The sequence below is a fragment of the Fistularia commersonii genome, chromosome 2, assembly GCF_037954325.1.
Source record: "Fistularia commersonii isolate RoL2024-O1a breed Wild chromosome 2, RoL_Fcom_v1.0, whole genome shotgun sequence".
In the NCBI taxonomy this organism is placed as follows: Eukaryota; Metazoa; Chordata; class Actinopteri; order Syngnathiformes; family Fistulariidae; genus Fistularia; species Fistularia commersonii.
The window spans coordinates 8187391-8208678 of NC_141285.1; the positions used below are offsets into that span (position 1 = coordinate 8187391).

At 40.6% G+C, this 21288-nt stretch overlaps 1 protein-coding gene across 6 annotated transcripts in view; it reads left to right on the forward strand.

The window, feature by feature from the left end:
• The window catches only part of sorbs1 (sorbin and SH3 domain containing 1), a 56906-nt gene that overhangs the window by 29582 nt on the left and 6036 nt on the right, over window positions 1-21288 (forward strand). For 4 of the 6 annotated variants that reach the window (XM_086165496.1, XM_086165514.1, XM_086165504.1 and 1 more), the window contains 8 exons: window positions 1887-2001; window positions 3639-3722; window positions 8377-8426; window positions 10431-10609; window positions 15502-15566; window positions 15659-15829; window positions 17253-17299; window positions 21056-21170. In XM_086165496.1, the coding sequence (XP_086021622.1) occupies window positions 1887-2001; window positions 3639-3722; window positions 8377-8426; window positions 10431-10609; window positions 15502-15566; window positions 15659-15829; window positions 17253-17299; window positions 21056-21170 (826 nt within the window). Of the gene's footprint in view, window positions 1-1886; window positions 2002-3638; window positions 3723-8376; window positions 8427-10430; window positions 10610-12475; window positions 13907-15501; window positions 15567-15658; window positions 15830-17252; window positions 17300-21055; window positions 21171-21288 lie in introns of all 6 variants that reach the window. The other 2 variants (XM_086165544.1, XM_086165523.1) reach the window with 2 other exon arrangements.

Consider the following 21288-nt stretch of genomic DNA (forward strand, 5'->3'; position numbering starts at 1 on the left):
CTCTGGTTGCAAAAAAATGTCCCGTGATGAATGTTTGTATGTATCTTTAATTCTATACATTGCAGATGTTTATTTCAATTGGGCTGATCATCACAGTCCAGGATTTATATTCTTGCTCCCTGATTCTGTGAATATAACCTTTTCTTTCCATCTGTAACTTTCATCACATCCTTTTGGATAACCTACACATACCCTCCCACACACACTTACACGACTAAACACAAAGGCACAAATTAGCAGTGACACAGGCTGACCCATACACAGCCATGAGTGATGGAGTAATGAATGAGGACAGATGAAGACTAATATTTTAGTGGTAGAGATGAAGGTCCAGGACTAACCTTCTGCCCTGTAGACAAATATTCCATACATTATTACGTCTAATAAACAGAAAAGACTACTTGATTTGGGGCACAATCAAATGTAATAACACAGCCTTTATTGAATGATCCTTGCTGTTGAAAAGATTTTCTTCTCCCCAAAAAATGTTAATATAACAAATGTGCACTAAATGAACTTAACACTTTGCATATATATATATTCTTCTCCTTTCAGCTTTTCCCTTCAGGGGTCGCCACAGCGAATCAGCCTTCTCCATCTAACCCTATTCTCTGTATCTCCTCTCTCACACCAACTACCTTCATATCCTCTCTCACTACATCCATAAATCTTCTCCTTGGTCTTCCTCGAGACCTCCTGTGCCACCCCGAGGCTGGCTCAGGGAGACACGGGCCCGTGCCACCCTGAGACTGCATTTTTGCTCATATACATATTTATGTTTGTATATAAAGTATATGTATAGCTATGGTATTGTCAGAGGAATTCATGGGTGGCTGTGCAGTATGTTAGACAGGTGCAAGACATGTATGCGAACTATGGGACAGTGGTGAAGTGTGCTATAGGAATGACAGAGAAATTCAAGATGGAGGTGGGACAACATCAGGGATCAGCTCTGAACCCCTCCTTGTTTGCAATGGTGATGGACAGGCTGACAGATGAGGCTAGACACAAATATCCATGGACCATGATGTTTGGAGATGTCATTGTCCTCTGCAAACATCATGGTCCTTCGAGCTTCAAGCAGGTGGAGGTATGCTCTGGAAAGGAGAGGAATGAAGGTTACCTGCACAAGACAGAATGTATATGTGAATAAGAGGAACTGTGAGGCAACAGGGAGTTGAGATAAAGAATGTTGAGGATTTTTGGTATGGATGGATAAAATCAGGAACGAATCCATCAGAGAGATGGCACACGTTAGATGTTTAGAAATAAGTTAAAAGAGGCTAGACTGAGATGATTTGGTCATGTACAGAGGAGGAATAGTGAATACATTGATAGAAGGATGCTAAGGCTTAGACTGCCAGGTAAGAGGCCTAAGGGAAGACTGAAGAGAAGATGTATTGATGGAGTGAAAGGGTACTTAGTTGGTGTTAGAGAAGAGGATACTGAGAATATATATATATGTATGTATGTGTGTGTGTGTGTGTGTGTGTGTGTGTGTACTATAGAATTATGTCAGTTAAAAGAAACTGAATATTTAAACTGGTGCACAATGTCACTAAGTATATATCAATAAATTGTTAGACTGCACTTCTTTACAAATGTTTTCATATACCAAAATAAAATAAGGTAATATTTTCAATATCTCAGCTGTTCTTAAATTCTGGTGTCTGTCTGTACAATGATGATAAAGCCTCTATTCTACTGATCTTATTCCAAGGAGTACAGGAACCAGGAGGGACAGAGCAGGGATAGATAATAAATTAGATCGTATGCTAAGCAAAACAAAAAAAAACATCCGAGCCCCAAGATGGTTTCCATGGTGACTATTTGATAAGGATTGGCTCTTTCCATCCCGCCCACCACCCCTCCCTTTTTCTCTACAGGAATGAGTGGGAGCCCCCAGATAAAAAGGTAGACACCAGGAAGTACCGCGCAGAGCCCAAGAGCATCTTTGAGTACGAGCCAGGGAAATCATCGGTGCTGAAGCTGCAGAGAACGGTATGCTAACTGGCTGTTCGTCTTTCCTTTCATCTCTCCGTGCATGTTGTGTGACTTGCCCTTCCCCAACACCCTCTATGTCTGTCCAAGCTCCAGAGTGGCAGCTTTACTAATAGCTTTGCAGGCAATGTATGTGATGCATGGATCGACATGTGCGCCACATTCCTGAAAAAGTGTCCTGTTGAGGGGACAGACGATCCAGCCTGACAGCAGGGAGTGGTATCAGTTACACGTATATCCATTGTCATTCTATCTTCATTTTAGGGTTATTGGGCTGATTCAGCTTAGGTCGAGACAATGCTATTGTGACTGTTGCTACCCTACCTACAGTTATAGCCTTTATAGGCTGTGCTGAATCCAATACTCAGCCATTATTTAATGTGGCCTTGAGGGTTTGAGATTATTTGTACTTGCTTAACCTCACTACCAAAAGGGATGCAATCATTTTTCAATCAGATGTGTTTCTGCTAACAAGTCTGTAATATTATCTCTTATATAACACAGAATGTCAAGAGGCTCATTCCTTAACCGATCGTTATTTGTCTGGTCCTTAGTTTCATCAAGCTAGTGGCTGTTGTACCAAATACACTCCTCACAGTCTGCTCCAATTTGTCATGAAACAAGAATCCATTGTTTTTAGATTTGGAAGACTTCATTGATCAGTGTTGCTGTAGCTAGTCATTTTTTTTTCTTTCACAATCTTGTCTCTCATGCCCAATGAGGCTGAAAGTTTTTGTTTTATTTTATCATTGCTCAGATTTTTCAAGAATTGTACATCTGTTAACTATGCTGTCTCTTTCAAGCACACAGAACGAAAATAAAAACTCTTTAAAGTTCACACTCAGTTCATCAGTTTTGATTAGTTAACTATATCTACTCAATTGGCTCTTTTAAGAAGAACTAATTAAATAGTGGTCCTTCAATGGGTCCCTTAACTTAGGTCTGATGGGACAGTACCCTCTTTCATTCTTTAATGGTCACTGGTTCCTTGTGACACCAAACTTAAAAAAAATGAGGGGCAAAGATAAAAGGCTTTTGATGCAAATTATATCAATAGCAAATATATACATGAATGAAAAGTGCTGTGACATTGCATTGTATTGATGATATTTTAAACCATCTAATTTTGCACATTTCTTTTGATTATTATTATGAGTTATATCTACTGATCGCTGCCGAGCATAGATATTTTCAACTATTTTCCCTCCACTTAATACTTACGTCAATCACAGTTTTGATCAGTGCAAAGTAAGCTTCAAATGTAAATTGGCAAGTAGTACCACTATAAAATCAGTTCAATTATGGGGGGTGGGGGGTAAGAAAATGAGGAACAGCACAAATATTTTTTATTTGTTTTAACAGTTCTTGAAAGGTCAAATTTGATGTGATATTTAGTTGAATCTTTTTTTATGCGATGATTGTGAATTAAACAAATGGTGGTATTTGTGGCATTAATGTAAAAACAAAGAAAGACAAAAAAGCAGTTCTCAGTCATTGTGACAGATTAAATATACCTTATCCCACTGGCAGCTGTTAAATCAGAGATATTCGTGCGTTACCTTGGTTTGATTATTCTGTGCTGTCTGAACTGTCTTCTCTTTGTCTTCTTCCTCCTCTTCTTGTTGCCATGCCCCTAGACTCAGGATGTAGGTCCAGGGGATGTAGATTTAGAGAATGAGCCATGGTATAAATTCTTTTCAGAGATGGAATTTGACATAACGGTAAGTGTTCTTTCTTTAAAGTGACTGTGTATCGTATTTTATTGCATGAGATAACATCTATGTTCCAATAATTCCTCAGTAAAATGTATCTGTCAGAAGACTACAAATTCTACTGGCACTTTCACTTTTTTGTTTTGAAAAATTTCCTTGATGATTGATTCCTTTACACACAACTCATGTGACTGAATTTGTAAGAGGAGACCATTTTCCTTGGAATAATACACCTCTATGTTTCCTTTTAACTTACTGAGACCGGCTCTGCTACATTTTTATACATACCTTGTTTAACATAGTCTCTGTGTTTTCCCTTTTTTTTTACAACATATCTGTTTGTATTGGAGCATTTGTTTGTTTGTTTTTTTGCGATACACTTGTCCTTTCAAAACTTTATATATACAGTTACCATTCTTCAGCTCTCTTTATTTAATGTATTAAAAAATCCAAACCAAAAATGACTAGGTGACTGAAAATATGCTTGCCCTCTTGCAAGAGTTAATTTGAAATTCATGAATAAATCAGAACATTTAAGTCATGAACAAGGTCCACAAATCAAGACACATTGTTATGAATGTAATACAGAGGATTTCCAACAATTTGAAAACGACATCAACATTCAAAAACAGGAAACGTGGAATATTTCCCAAGCTCTGAAGCAAATCTCAAGACAGACTTAAATCAAATGAACCTATACTACAAGGATGTGAAGACAGACTTAAATCAAATGAACCTATACTACAAGGATGTGAAGAGAAAGGTATGAAGGAAGAATAGAGGAGGTGTAACACATGGCATGTATAGCTGCTAGTGAACCTGGACAACTGTCGTATTGATGATGTGATACTGATAGAAGCAGCATGAGGGATTCTGAAGCCAGCACAGCTTGACTCTTCAGTTATGTACATTCAACAAATTGCAAACAAACTATTCATGTGGAATATGACTCTAAACAGTCCATGAAAGCAAACCATAGGTGGCGACATAGTGTTAAATGTCCCTAGCCTGATGCAGCCTGAGAGTCTGAGGCTGCGTCTAAGTTCACAATGATAGCCACCTCTGGTTGGTATATATGTAGACGAGATGGAGGCGACTGACTGTGTCTGGATGGTCGCCAGATGAGCTTGGCTCAATAACTGGCTCCTGTTTAATGTTGAAGTCACTTCAAAAGCTGCATCTGGTATGTGCAGTATTTGACCTTAAGGCTCAGCCAGACATACTGGCTCATTGGAGTTTGATTGACATATCACCCTGTTTGACTGGAGTAGAGATACGGCTGGTGGTCTGACAGTGCTAAGGAATTATGCAAAAAACTGTTGGAGACAACCATGAAAGTGCACTAAGAAAGTTGTAATGTAGATTGATGGTAGTGATGTTGATAGCAATTTAGGTTAATTTTAACACTTTTAGACTGCAAACTGTTAATTAGCAAATTGCCAAACAAAACATCACTGAAAGTGATACGGGGTCAACTGTTTTTCCTTTCATCTTTGTTAATTTTGTATTTATTTTCAGATTTATACTTATAATTCATATGATACTAGCTTTACAATTAGCACTTTCTTGTTGCAGCTTAGTATGAGTGACAGCTGTATATAATCACAGTAATGGTCCTTAATATTAACAAATCCTAGCTTTAGGAGGAGTCAGAAAACCCGTCCAGTGACAGTTACAGTCAAGCTTACAGTCATCGATATTCATGGCTATGAGTCTGAATTCCATACATAACTCCAGTAAAGATGAGTGTTTTACCCCCCGACCCCCACCCCACCCCAACCACCAGAGTGTGAGGCATATGTGGTTGAGGGGCCACTCTGGAGCCGCCCCCTTTACCACCTGACATATTCTAAAGGAGGCAACACTGTAAGCCTGCCAGCGCATTGTGCTCTCATATTTAACTTCTGTTACGCGCTTAACCTTTACCTCTAAGTGTTTAGTGTACACGAGATAAGGCATGTTTGCCTGCAACAGGCCCCTCACTCTGACGGAGCTGTTTGTTTTCATGAGAACATATCAACATAAAAAAAGGTGTCAGAAAGAATGGGATTCATGTTACCGTGACCTAGTCATGATTGCTATTTTGATTTTGAAAACAGCACACAGGATCCGGCCTCTGAGTAGCTGGGGACACTTGTTTGGAAACATGAAATTCTGCAGAACCTTTGTCATCATCATTCCACTGACTCACCAAGCCTTTAATATGTGTCCATATACAGTCGTGCACATTTCAATATGTGACTGCTTTAAATGAGCAGATTCTTCCCGTAAATCACTCGATATATTTTTTCATTTTAATGTCACACCATATGTATGTACTGTAGGTGTACTGGTGAAATAAAGCAGAATAGTAATCTGTGCAACTGCAACTATTTCAGAATGATGCAATGTTTTTCGAAAGTTATCACTGAATTTGTGCATGACCATGTTACACTTTGACCCTTTTAAATTGAAAAATGAATCGAAACTGTTATAAATCTGGCATCTTGTCCAGACTGAGATGCCTTTGCTCCAGATCCTTTTATGCATTTTTCTGGTGTAGTTTTCACATATGTGGTGTGTGTGTGTGTATGTGTGTGTGTGTGTGTGTGTGTGTGTGTGCGTGCGTGCGTGCGCGTGCGTGCCGCGTGTGTGTGTGTGTGCGCACGTTTGTGCTTAATTACCCAGGGTGACAGAAGTTCTCCCCAAGCTAGAGATGAGATGTAGTGGGATTTAAGATTTGGCAGTGCAAGGAAGACCAGCAGATTAGTCAATGACACTGGCATGCTTTCTTCATTTACATGGAACATTTACTGTTATAAATAGATCAGAATATGCACCTGCCATCCTGATGTTCTGTTCTTATAAAGATAGGCATTTATTCTGATGAGTTATTAATGTTCATCCTGCCCTGGCAACTAAGTGCAAAAGCATGTTGTGGCAAATGGGCTGTTGAGAATGTTCCTTGTCTGGTCATTGGTGTGGGAAGTGGGGGCTTGACTATGCCATGTGGAAGTGGATGTGGTATTAACAGCAAGGCCTTGCTGGCTAGGATGGGGATTGTGCAATCATATTTGCAAACAACACTGGTACTCTTATTCATAGTTCCCATGTCGCACCTGTTATTTTTACCTACTGTGACGTCTGAAAAGAAGGAAGCAACAGAAACAGTGGTCTAAAATTAGTTGCCCCCCAAACCATTCACAGTGCTAGTGGGTGCTACCACACGGAATGGCCCCCACATATATTGAGATTATATTTGTTTTAATATATCAGTGTATTTTTTGCTGTAGTTTTATTATATCTCCTTCTTCTTCTTCTTCTTCTTTTGGCTTTTCCCGTCAGGGGTCGCCACAGCGAGTCAACTTTCTCCATCTAACCCTATTCTCTGTATCTTCCTCTCTCACACCAACTACCTTCATAGTAGTGAAGCCAGTGCTGCCCTGAGGCTGCATTTGTAGTTTTATTATATCAATTCTCTCATTCTATGTCCTCACCCTATATCTCTATCCCTTTATGTTTTTAGTTTCTCTATAACATTTTTATACATCAGTCGCATCAATATTCTTCTGCAAGGGTCCCAAGGTGTTGTTCAGCATTGTGAGGCACATTTGTTAAACGAAGTATTAGTAATAATGTCTCAATAATTGTCTCAAAGTAATACAAAAAGCAGAATCACAACATTCATGTTCAATCACAACATGTTGTTTCAAATGAGAGTTCCTACTCGAAGTGATATTCACTTTGTTTCATTTGATTTATTTGTTTTGCTGACTTTCAGTTATTTACCCGAGTCTGTGTTTATGATCCCACAAAAACTTGCAAGATATAGAATAGAATATTTGGTTTGTTTTTGTTTTTTGAAAGACCTAAAAAAACACAACAAAATCTACTGAAAATTAAATGCTGAAAATTACCTTGAAGTTGTCTGAACATAAAGAAATTAGTGAAAAATACTTAAGCCTTTAAAAATAGTTTTAGGCATATATGTTACAATATAAAATTATATATACATTCAAAATCTATATGTATTCTGTTGCTATGTTTCAATTTACTCTGATGACAATAAGAGTCCATGATTCTCTCACCCTTATATTGGAGCAGTTGGTACCTACTTTTAGAACCCCTGTTTTACTGTTTTCTTCACTTTGTCTGTAAGTATTTGTGCCTCTTTTTGAGTCCAGTTGTGTGTGCGATAGAGTATTGAATGTTTGTGTGAATATGTTAATGTGTAATTTGGCCCGTTTGCACCGCCAGCCGGTTAATTGTCCTACAGTCTAGTCCGGTGGTAATGAGTGTGACTCAATGCCAGACAAAAGAGAATTCTTCACTGGGAGACAGGAGCCTATTGGCTGAGCCTGTGACAGCCCCCTCCCTGCATGGGCGCCTCCTGGCTGATGCACACCCTACCACCCTCTCCCCCCCATCCTCTGCTCTCCTTATTGCCTCTTGTTTTCTCCAACTTGCATGTAGGCCAAAACACACGCTTATACCTTCATGCCAAACCTAGTCCAGAGACGCTAAGAACCCTGGGTGCTGGAGACAGAATCTCACAGCGGCGCATTGAACAACTGAGAAGAAAAGCAAAAAGAATCTAGCCTTAGCTAATGCTCCTGCCTGTGTTCTAGCTGGAGGAGAGCTTCCTGTGGATTTATCAATGACTTCTTTGTTTGGTTTGTTGCAGAGTGCCCCCTCTTTCAGCCCTCTGGACTCAGCCAAAGACCTGCACGAGTAGTAAGTACATGCGTCCTCTTATGTTAATCGTTGTGCTATAGGACTTCCTTCCTATTTCAGTGTGCTGGTAACAATTTAGGGCATGTTCTGTGGATAAATATCTGTGTGAGATTTCTCCACCTTGCCGAATTTGTCAGCTTACAGCAGGTTGGGGATCCTGCCCCCTGAGGAGATCCTAATAAAACCGATAGCTACTAGAACAGTGTGTCCTCTGTGTGTGTTAAATTGTGCTTTTTAGGAGGGAATGGGTGTTTATAGTGTGGAAACAGGGCTGGTATGTTGGGATGTATTTAAAGACAGCAACTTGTATGCCACTGGCATACAGGAGTTCTGACAAAAGCACCACAGCTGCTGCATAACTTAAAAACCGTTATCTCCTCCTGAATGGGTGTGTGTAAAGGAGCCATATGAAGAAGAATGATAGCCATAATGAAACAAACAACCCTTTCTTGACAACCTCTATTTTTGTTTGTGTAATACAATGTAAAGCATGTAAGAGCAAGTCATGGCAAAAGCCTAATGCTACGGTCCAGGGAAAATGAACTTCCCTCTCTATTGCTGCTCAAACTTTCCATCTGCTAAAATCATTATGTGATTATGGCCAAGTATTTGAAAAGACTTTTCTAATCCATATTTATTGTGAATGGATTTGTTGTTCTTCTCAGAAAGAAGAAATTCTTGGTGTTAAGCCGATGAAGGTTTCAGTCACACACTTTCAAAGGAAACCTTTGAAAGTCATAAAATTATTTCCTTCAAAGGCGTACATATTTAGTTTTTTTTTCCTTGGGATCTATTTGAAATCTGAGAGATTTAAAACAAACTTCCAGTGTGTTGTTTTTTATCACAGACTGGAAATAATGTATATAGAGCCCAATGAATGAAAATATTGTGTGTGTGTGTGTGTGTGTGTGTGTGTGTGTGTGTGTGTGTGTGTGTGTGTGTGTGTGTGTGTGTGTGTGTGTTGTAAGCAAAATGATAAAAGTATAGATGGCAGAAGACTGATACCATTAATCACCACATGCTTGTATAGCCTCACCAAAGCTGCCAATTGAATATGACAGCTATCATTAGGCTATGCACCCTTTTCAAAAACTTCTGATCACAGGACAACGTCATGATATTATGTAGCAGATAAAACTACTGGTTGTGGCCCATATGGAGCATTGACATCACCAGAACCTAAATGTTGCATTGATTTGCAAAAGTAGATTTTCCATTGCACACTCACTTAATTTCTTGAAAATGACTTATGCTTAGAGCATATAAAAGGCTTTTAAGCAGTTGCATATTTTTCCACAAGTTATAAAGACATTTCCTATTAAGGGCGTTGACAAGCATGTAGACATGCAGACATTTCAGTAAGCATGTGAAACTGTGGGTTGGAATATGCAAAATCACAATTCAGAAAATATATCAGGATCTCTTTTTTGTTACATCAGAGAAACCCCAAGTCTGGGAGATAAACAACCATGTTTCTTGTTACACGCAGAGTAACTCCTGGGGAAATGTGAGCAGGTTATGACCTTCAACCTGAAATTTATGCAGGTGAAAGGTATGGGCTAATGCACCATGTGAGAAATTTTAAAAGAATATTTATTATACGCTATTAATCCCTTGTGGGAAATTCCTTCGCTGCATTTAACTGATCATGGAAGAACCATGAGCAGTTGGCTGCCATCTAGCGGCACCAAGGGAGCAGTTAGGGGTAGAGCATCTTGCCCAACAACACTTTGACACACTAGGAGGAGCAGGGAATCGAACCAGGAATGTTCAGTTCCAAGGATGATCGCTGTACCCTATTACTCCTGGTGGCCTCACAGGAATTCTAAGATATGTTTAGTAGATGCTTTCTTTTTCTCTCACATTTCTGCAAAGATACTGTAAATGAGAACCACATGACACCTCATTACCCACTTCTTGGGTCTCTGTTTACCGTAAAAACATGTAACAGTACCCTCTGGATGAATTAGACTGTTTAATAACCTGAATGCCTTTCCTGTCTAGCTCCTCAAGCAAGTCTGGTCACAGCGAGGTGGAGAAGGACGAAGGATCTGCCGCAAGTGAGGCCGCAGCTCCAGAATGCGACCGTCATGTTTACAAGAGTGTCTTGGAGGGTGGTGATATACCCTTACAAGGTCTGCGAGCCCTAAACAAGCGCCATGGCAGCTCCTCCTCCTCTAAAGGTAGGAATATTTCCACTTAACCTTCTTATGTACCTGTGGGCTTCAGTAAAAGATGTCTTCGAGACAGACCCAATAAGTTTCAGACACTGATGCTGGTCGTGTCAGTCAAGGATACATGTGTTTTTGTTCTGCTGTAATACACACATTTTCTTTGTTCCTATACATAGCAGCATTAGAAAGTCACCTTGCAGCATTTATTTTCTGAGTAGCTTTTGATTTATAACTTATGCAATTGGTGCTAACTTATGCCTTTGGTGTCCTCATCACATATGTAGCATATGTGACATCTGCTTTGGAAAACTGGTGGGTTGGTCTCTAATTCAATGAAAGCTAACCTTGGGGATTTTCCTCTTCTCTCACTCCAGTCACTAGGCAGGCTATAGGGCAAGAGTCCAGAGTATTCCATGGCCAGAGAACAGGGGTAGGGGAGGGAATGGATGAGTGAGATAAACAGAGCTGGCCAGGGGTGAGATAAACAGGAGGAACACAGAGGGTGGGCAGGGTTGAGGAAATCAGCTGTCAGTATGAGGTCAGGAGCTGGAATGTCTGAGCACATGGCTGAAAGAAATGCAGGGGGAGGAGAGAAGATGAGATGGATGGAAGAAAGGAAGGGACAGATCAGGCTCAGGGACAATTGCCTAATATTAATCATTGCTTTACATCTTGCAAAACTCACAGCACAGCAAGTTAGGAAGAAATTAGGTACATTCCAATTATCAAATACAATTATTAGTGTTCTTAATAGAGACAGTGAGATACATCACAGCTTAACACTGTAATTGGAAGCAGGAAATGGGATTTGGCACTCCTGTCAACTGACTAGCATGCTACTTCAATAGCCCCCAGCAAGGGGAGGCACCACCTCTATCATTAGACTCTCTGACTGTTTACTAGGCACAGGGTACAGCATACTTGGCCCCAAAGACAAGCGTTAAATCATCATCATGTGTTTCTGTCTCGTGCTCAAGAAATAAAGACAATATCTATGAATCTGAGATTCCTCTAGGGGTGTTTCTCATGGCCAGATTTTGGACTTGCTGTATATGAGGACCTTCCTAAGCATGTGTTAGGTTATTAGTGAGTATGACAGAAGGATTTCTCATGTTGCTGAAGTGTCTCACAGCATGTGAAAGTGTTATTTCCTGCTTCCATATGGAGTGCTATAAAGAAAAGCCAGAACCTATCATGAGTATCTCAGAAGCTTTTAACTGTCACCATACTAGACACTGTGACTGAAATATAATTTTTTTATTTTGAAGACCAGCAGGCCTTTTGTAAATAGCGGCATATTTACTGAAGTGCCGCGGGGATTTATCATTGCGTTCACATCCAAAGTTAAGAAGATTATAAGGAGGAAACCAGCTAGTGTAACATCGTCAGTTAATTATTACAAAGAACATAGTAATGTATTTCAAACATTCTTTTTTTGTTTGTTTGTTCAATTAGGATTTTTTAATGCATTGATACTGCAGTCAGTGTCAAGAATTCCTATGTGAACTCTAACATCACATGACATTTCATTGCATATTCCTCTTGACACCCTATGTTTCACTATTTTTTCTTTTTTTTGCTGTTTATGGTAATACCAATTGATCCATTAATCTCTTGGACAGTCAACCTTTCCTTGTTCCATTTTAATAAAACATAAATCTTCATGTACACTGCTGTACCATACTGTTTATTATAACAGTCATATATTACTTGATGTACACAGCATCAAGTCTGCTTCCTTTCACATTCAATTTTAGTAGAACTTGGTTTTTACTTTAGAAATGTGCTTGACGCTGTTTCAGTGCGTTTGTGTGTGAAGCTGTGACCATTGTAATCTAATATGTTGTTTATTCTGTTGTCCTGCATGCTTGCCAGTGGATTATAAAGGTGGGAATAGTTATTTAATTTCACCCTGCTCCTCTGTAAATAGTCGATTGGTTCTTGCCAGTAATGCAATAGGTAACCAATGTAAGAGTAAGAAGCCTCTTTCTGCTGCCAAAGCCTGCATACCCCAAATCCTGCCCTCGAAGTTCAAGCCCCAACTGCTGCCACCTGGTGGTGACAGCCAGGAAAGCAGGACTAATGCTGTAAGGCGACCAAATACTAACACCTGGGAGGACCTGTACACAGGAGAATGTAACCCTGGAATAGAGGAGAGGGCAAGTGGGCAAATTTTAGACTCTATCTGTGGCAACAACTGTGCTGATGCCCTCAGGCATGTTACGCCAGCAATTAGGAAGAGCACATCTGAGTTTTCCAGCCTCTATAGGGTCATGCATCATATCCAGCGGCCCAGTTCAGCCAGTTGCAGCTCCCATGGTAGCGTCCAAAGCCTGGCCTCTCTTTTTGAGGGGCCAAAGGCCGATGGGAGTGAAAGGTCAGAGACTGATGATGGGGATAACATTCCACGGGATGCAGTGTTGTCACGGGTCAGTGAGTTTGAAATGATCATACAGCGGTCTTATTCAGTACCCAGCCGCTCGTCCTCCTTGCCCACCCTGCCATCCAGCCACACCTTCAGCCCTGACCAGAGTTCCTCCCATCTCTACATGGGGTCTGCTGTGTCAGCAGAGTCCCTTCTGGTGACTGAAATTTCCCAAGTGGAATCCTGCTCCCAGGTAGGGCCTGAGGGCAATCACACAGGGGAGGAGGCTTTCTCAGAAGGCAGTGATAAAGTTAAGGAACCAGCTTCCTCCCCAGCAGATGGACATTATATCAGGACAGACTCCTCCTTTGCCACTGGAGCTGAGGCAGAAGAAATCTTAAGTAAGAGTTCCCCGCAACCGACCCAGCCAACTGTAAGTGGATCAAAGAGTACCTGCACCCTACTGACAACATCTCTTCCACAACACCATCATCTTCTGCACCACCTGAACCATCACCTCCACCTCAAACCCAGCAAATGCAAAGGTCCCTGCCCAGCGTCTTACACACGCTTTACCACCATTCTTAGACATGAGAGGCAACAGGCCACTAACCAACAGGAGAGGCCACCGCCATCAGAGAGAAAGACCACACTGCCTGGGAACCTGTTACTCATGGGCCCTGCTCCCTTCAGGTTACGGAAGAACCTGCAATCCCACCACATTCGGAGGACCTTGTCAGCCACCAAGGTTACAACAAGCACCCAGAGGCCTTGCAGTATGTCCCTTGAGCTCAGACCTCTGATCCCTCAGCGTTTGTCCTCCTTGGAGATCCTGGAGAGGCTGACTAACGGTGAGGGAAGCAACACAGACCACCTGAGTAATGGGCAATGCTTGGACGCCAACGGGAACCTACTGCAGCCGCTGTCAGCTCACCGCAGAGGTGGCTATCTCCATCCCTTCACCACTGTCACTACTATCTTCTGTGGTCATTCATCTACTTCGACTCTGTTTACCTTGTGTCCCTTTTTCCACGAAACCCAGTCCTTCATCTCTAATCTGTGTGCTGCATTTACAAAGTGATTAGGCAGACTCATTTCATTCTGAGTGTGGTGTTTGATGTTCTTCCATCTCACTGTGAATCAGTATGGTCCCACAAAACCATCTCAACACTTCAGTGACTGTGAGAAGTTCAGGCTATTAGAAAATTGTATAGATCTCATGACATCAAATTTGGTTTGATTGCAAGAGTATTCATTGTAGTAACAGACAGAAGAAAATGAGATCCATCAGGGCCCTGTGATACAGGAAAGACTGATTAATTTATATCATGGCATTAACTCATAAGAGAATGAGGAATACCAAATTTACAGCCTTCAAAATGGAAGAATCTTGACAAACTTTATCTGACTCAGCTTTTACATATGTTTGATTTTCTCCCTAATTCTCTGACAAATCCATATTAATGTTAGAAATCCTTTACTAATGTGTTTAATGTGTTCTTTAGTAAAGGCCTCACTGTTTCCTCATTATATCTGTGTAAATTCTTGTAGGGTTTCTCGCTATCTTAATATTGTTCTTTTTCTAGAATTATCGCTTTTTCTGTTTCTATATGAAAATATCTACAATTGGGACATCAGACTTACAGTAGATGACATCAACACATAAGACCAATATCACCAATAATCTGACCAGCTGTAAGTTTTTGGTTATCAAAGATAAAATAGCGGCCAAAGTAGCATTTAACCACAAATTTGATATTCATCCTAAAAGCAGATATCACTGCATTCATCTGTAATGTTAAACAACATTATATCATACAGCTTTGCATAAATTCTCAAATTAATGCTTTGTGTCTTTGTGTTTTTGGAGGCTTCTTTTTGTCTTTAATGACTCTGGGAGGGATTTTCTCCACCAAACAGGATCATTCCTGCTTTTATTTTGTTGTTTGTGTTCAGGCTATACACTACACAGAAACATGAATAATTGTTTCTTTTGAGCCCTGCCGGGAATGAAACAGAATGAAATATCTGTTGATGTGATGAGAAAATCTAGCAATTAAGCCTTTTAGTGCTTAAGGTAAAACTTCAGTATTGTTATTGATGCTGGTTGGTTAACGATATTAGTGATATTAGTGAAACCATGACCTCATATTTCTATTCTTTTGGCAAAAACACAGTATGTTATGGTGGTTTTGTTTCCTGTGTTCTTTTTTTCCCATGAACACGCATTGGATCACTCAATGTTCATTCCTCTATGCATGCAAGATTACATTTGGCTTTTCAAATGTGTGTGTGTGTATGTGTGTATGTGTGTATGTGTGTGTGTGTGTGTGTGTGTGTGTGTGTGTGTGTGTGTGTGAGGGAGAGAAGAGAGTGTGTTTGTTTTGTGTTCTTTTATTGGGAATGAACGCGCATGTGTAATTTTAGTAAAGTTGTTTTGTGAAACAAAATGGAATTAAGGGTTTGACTGCAATATCACCTTCTTGCATGTTTTGTCTCTAAGTTAGGTGTCATCCTCTTTCTTTTTTGGTTTCAGACTCATCCCCAGCACATGGGGAGAACCAGGAAGAGGTGTTGAGAAGGCGTCACGGTGACAAAGAGGTTATTTTCTTTTGAATTTACACACTTGCAAGCAAACAGAGGACGATAGCCACATCCACAGGAAAAAACAGATCACTGTGCTTCCTTGACAGAAAATCTTGGAGGAGCAGAGGCGGCTCAAGCGGGAACAGGAAGAAGCTGACACTGCGTCGAGGCGACACACAGGCACTGTCCCAACACATCATCAGTTCATCACCAATGAACGCTTTGGAGACCTGCTCAACATCACAGATAACACAGAGAAAAGGAAATCAGGCCTAGAGGTACAATATAGGGCAGCATCTTATCCTTCTGCAAACAGGAAGATTACACTTGCCTTTGTCATTGTGGTGTGTGTGAGACTGTATGTGTGTGTGTGACTGTATATGTGTGTGTGACTGTATGTGTGTGTGTGTGTGTGTGTGTGTGTGTGTGTGTGTGTGTGTGTGTGTGTGTGTGTGTGTGTGTGTGTTACACATACAAAGTTAAACTTCTCTTTAAGTTCAGGACAGCAATAGCATCACAATAATTGGACTATGAGTTTATTACTAAAAATTTCATATATATTTTTAACGACGATGTCAAGATCTGACATACACACTCACAGACACTGAATAAGGTGCATCTAGATCATACAAAGAAAATGTTTGTTTGTAACCAAGCAAACAGATCCACATAGCCACAATTTTCAGCCTCTGACAATAATCAGTAACATTAATCTTGGTAGGTCAGAGTTTTTAATGCACCTATTGACATCAGAGGAGAATTTCTACACAACAATAAAACATACATATGGAGCCAAACCTTTGATAAAAGAACTGGCAAGTCTAAAGCAATGGAAAAAAATGTTTTTATAAAATATAGAAATACTTCGACAAGTTTGTTGAATCGCGTTTAAAATTTGTTTCATTTTCAGAGCTGCCTAAACAGGAGAGTTGACAGCATCATGAAAAGAAAGAAGTTTTTGTTGCTAGCTGGTTGCTCTTATTCATGTAGTCTTCAGTTCTTGGAATGCAATAGGGATGACTCTTCCAATAAGGCTCCCAGTCATAAAGATTATGTCTGAAAAACTCAACAGAAAAATGGTTACTAAAGATACACGCTTTATGGTCAGCTGTTGAATGACATTCTTTTCTGTCGACATGATGTCATCTAAATGAAACTGCTCCAAAGTTGCATAAGTGTGCAAAGTAATTGATCAGATATTTTGCTGATGACCTCTCTGTTACACTTTCAAAATAGAAGGTTTAAAGCTCCAAGAAACAAAAAAGGAGTTTAAGTAGTACCAGTTTATGTATGTGAAAGCAGAAATGCCTGCAACCATTATGTTTTTAAAGGGTTCAACTAAATATTCAAGTATGTTTGTATGTCACATTAGTTGCACTCCTACTCTGTTTACCAAGAGGTGCCTTCCTTTGGCTATTCTTACAGTAAACAGTCAACAACAGCTTTGGACTGAGCTCTAGCTTTGTAGCCAATCGAATCAAGTGTTATTCCTGTCATTGTTAGAATGTCTGGGTTGAGAGGAGATGACCCTTGCATTTACAGTTTACAAATACATGTTATACAGAAATGACATTGTCAGAGTATTAACCAAGGGGTGGGGATGGGATTTTCTGCAATAACAAGTATAGAAAATTACAGTAAGGTTATATTCAGGGCCTCAATGCAACCATAATTGTGTCTTTTTTTTTTGTTTGTAAACAGAGAACTCCAGCAATGGCTCGCTTTGACTTCAGAGCTGAAAGTCTAAAGTAAGTGGAAGACACTTATATGTACGGCTGTTGGTGTGATACCATGAGTCAGAGCTGGACCATGTGGCTTTTCACCAAACAAAGATTTGTCCGTAAAAATTTAACTACCATTTAAAAAAAAATCCGTGACAAAGTACCACTGTCTGACAATATTATAGTAATATATAGTAATAGTATACTGCATATACTAGTGTATGTGTGTGTGTGTGTGTGTGTGTGTATGCTCGTGCGTATGTCTCTTCATATGTGCATGTATCTCCTTCTTCCTCTGGCAATTCTAACTTCATCATTCTTCTTAGAATATAACCATCTCAGTTTGGCCTCTGGTTTTATCATCAAAGCATAGATCATGCTCATTGTTGATCCTATCCATCCTCTTCACTCTCAAAGAGAGCCTCAACATTTTCATATCCATTACATTTGGCAGCTCACCTCCAGTTGCACACCTTTCTTCACTTCCTTCCCATTTTCTTTGTTGCACTGGATTTCTGACCCTAGATACTATAAATCACCCACCTTCTTTATCTCTACTACCTATAGCTTCACCATTCTATTTGGGTCCATCTAAATCAGACACATAAAGCATATTCTGTCTTGCTTTGGGTTCTTCTCCTTTCCAGGGCGTGCCTCCATCTCACTACTTTTTCCACAACCCGTTCCCTGGTCTCACTACATATCACAGTATTATCTGCAAACATCCTAGTCCATGTTGATTCTTGGCTAATCTCATCTATAAGCTGGTCCATCACCATACCAAACAAGAAGGGGCTGAAAGCTGATCCTTGATGTAGTCCCACCTCTATCTTAAACTGCTCTGAATGTTTTCTCTCATTTATCTCATTAATCAACCCCTCTTTCCTCTTTTGAATTACACCTCTGGCACCTGCCAATACATTTACCTATTAATCCCTAATCTCTTCTTTTTGCCAACCCATATAAATCAGTCCCTCCAATGCAGCCCCAGGGCGGCACTGGCCGGTGTCTCCCCAAACGAGCCTGGGGGGGGCACGGAGCAGTGTCTCCCTGAGCCGGTCCCAGGCATAAATCCAGCGTAAAACCTTTTGCCAATACCAAACATGCAAATCAACCATCGTACAGGGAACCAATGGAAACTGGGCTACTGTAGGTCAAAGAAGGAGAGGAGGAAGGCGTGTTCGGAAGTAGAGAGAGAAGAGGAAAGGCAAGAGTTTGGTACTGAGAGTAGGGACTTTGAATATTGGGACTATGACAGGAAAAGGTAGAGTTGGTCAACATGATGCAGATAAGCAAAGTGGACATACTGTGTGTCCAGGAAACCAGGTGGAAAGGTAGTAAGGCTAGAAGCTTAGGAGCAGGCTCTAAGAAAAATGGATTCAGAGTTATCTTGAAGGAGGAGTTTGTTGGGAATGTTCAGGAGGTGAAAAGAATGTCAGATAGACTTATGAGTCTAAAACTGGAAATTGAAGGTGTGATGCTCAATCTCGTTAGTGGCTATGCCCCACAGGTGGGATGTGAATTTGAGGAGAAGGAGAAGTTCGAGAATGAGTTAGATGAAGTGATGCAGAATATCCCCAGAGATGAGAGTGTAGTAATTGGTGCAGACTTCAATGGACATGTTGGTGAAGGCAAAAGGGGAAAAAGAAGTGATGGGCAGATTTGGTATACAGGATACGGATGCAGAGGGACAGAAGGTGGTAGATTTTGCAAAAAGGATGGAAATGGCTGTAGTGAATACTTTTTTTCAGAAAAAACAGGTACATAGGGTAACTTATAAGAGCAGTGGTAGAAGCACGCAGGTAGACCACATCTTGTATAGACGAGGGAACCGGAAAGAGATCATTGACTGCAAAGTAGTTGTAGGTGAGAGTGTAGCCAGACAGCATAGGATGGTGGTTTGTAGGATGACTGGTGACAAGGAAGATCAAGAGGACAAAGGCAAAGCAGAGGGAAGCTGAAAAGGGAGGAGTGTTTTATGGTTTTCAGGGAAGAGTTGAGAAAGGCTCTGGGTGGTCAGGGAGAGCTTCCAGATGATTGGACAACAACAGCTAGTGTTATCAGGGAGACAGGTAGGAAAGTAATTGGTGTATCATCTGGAAGGAAAGTAGATAAGGAGACTTGGTGGTGGAATGAGGAAGGGCAGGAGTATGAACAGAGAAAGTGGTAAGCAAAGAAGTGGGACACTGAGAGGACTGAAGAGAACAGACAGGAGTACTGGGAGATACAACGTAAGGTAAAGATAGAGATAGAGGTAGCAAAGGCAAAACATGCAGTATTTGCTTTGAGAATGGTAATAAGGAAGTACAGAGAAGGCCAGAGGGAGCTGCATTGTGTTTTTGTAGACCTTGAAAAAACATTATGATAGAGTGGCAAGAGAGGAGCTCTGGTATTATATGAGGAAATCTGGAGTGGCAGAGAAGTATGTTAGACTGGTGCAGGATATGTATGCTAGCCTTGAGACAGTGGTGCGGTATGCTTTAGGGGTAACAGAAGTTGAAGGTGGAGGTGGGACTCCATCAGGGATCAGCTCTGGGCCCCTTCTTGTTTGCAGTGGTGATGGACAGGCTGACAGATGAGGTTAGACAGCAATCTCCATGGACCACGATGTTTGCAGATGACATTGTGATCTGTAGTGAGAGCAGAGAACAGGTTGAGGAAAATCTAGAGAGGTGGAGGTATGTGTTGGAAAGGAGAGGAATGTAAGTTAGTTGCAGCAAGACAGAGTATATGTGTGTGAATGAGAGGAACTCAGGTGGAACGGTGTGGGACCAGGGGAGGAGACCAGGAAGTTGGAGGATTTCAGGTACTTAGGGTCAACAGTCCTGAGCAACGGAGAGTGTGGAAAAGAGGTGAAGAGACAGGTTCAAGCAGGTTGGAATGAGTGGAGAAAAGTGTCAGGGGTACTATGTGATAGAAGACCATCGGCCAGAATGAAAGGAAAGCTGTACAAGACAGTGGTGAGACCAGCGATGCTGTATGGACTAGAGACTGTTCCAATGACCAAAAGACAGAAGGCAGAGCTAGAGGTCACAGAGATGAAGATGTTGAGGTTCTCTTTGGGAGTGACCAGGATGGATAGGCTCAGGAATGAGTCTATCAGAGGAACAACACATGTTAGATGTATTAAATCGGATGAACTTCCTGGAACAACTCTGCATTTATCTGGGTTTGGGATTGGCATAAGGAGAACACTGATATGTGGCTCCTTGGTGCTGCATTATGGTAGTATATGTGCACACCTACACATACACAAATGTATATAGGTGTGTGTGTGCTTGGCTGCCCGCATGCATTTGTGCATGCATGTGTGCGTGCGTGTATACATATATGTAAATAGGTATATATATGTAGAGTAGAGAATGAGAAAGATCCATCCCTCAATCCTCCAACTCTAACCAATCACGCAATATGAAAATATACATCACAGGATCTGCATTTTATAAACGCAATCAATGGAAAATTATACTTCTCATGTGGAATCAGACCTTAAAATGTCAGATATGTAACGTCCAATGCATTATCTTCTGAAGGGATGCTTTTTCTTTGAGCTCAGAAGCAATTGATCAAGTTGAAACATAAAATCCCAGGAAATCAGTATATAACACTTTAATACTCTAACCAATGATGTAATATGTACTTGAGCATGTAGAGACCCCACCTATCTGACACTCAAGACAATGCAACTTAGTGGCTGTCTAATATCCCACTTACTGTTCCTATCTATGAAAGAAAAGTTGTGTAATTTCATGTAGACACTAATCTTTACAGAACATGTTCTAGGGAATTACCATTTCAGAAAGGAGACATTGTGTACATCATCAGACCAGTGGATCAAAACTGGTATGAAGGGGAGCATCATGGAAGAGTGGGTATTTTCCCTCGGAGCTATGTTGAGGTACATGAACTCTATCCCACCTACTTTACTCAACCACGGTTCTCTAACTAGGATTATTTTTGGGCTATATAGGAAAATAAGTATTTACACATTTAACACTAATAACAATAAAAAACTG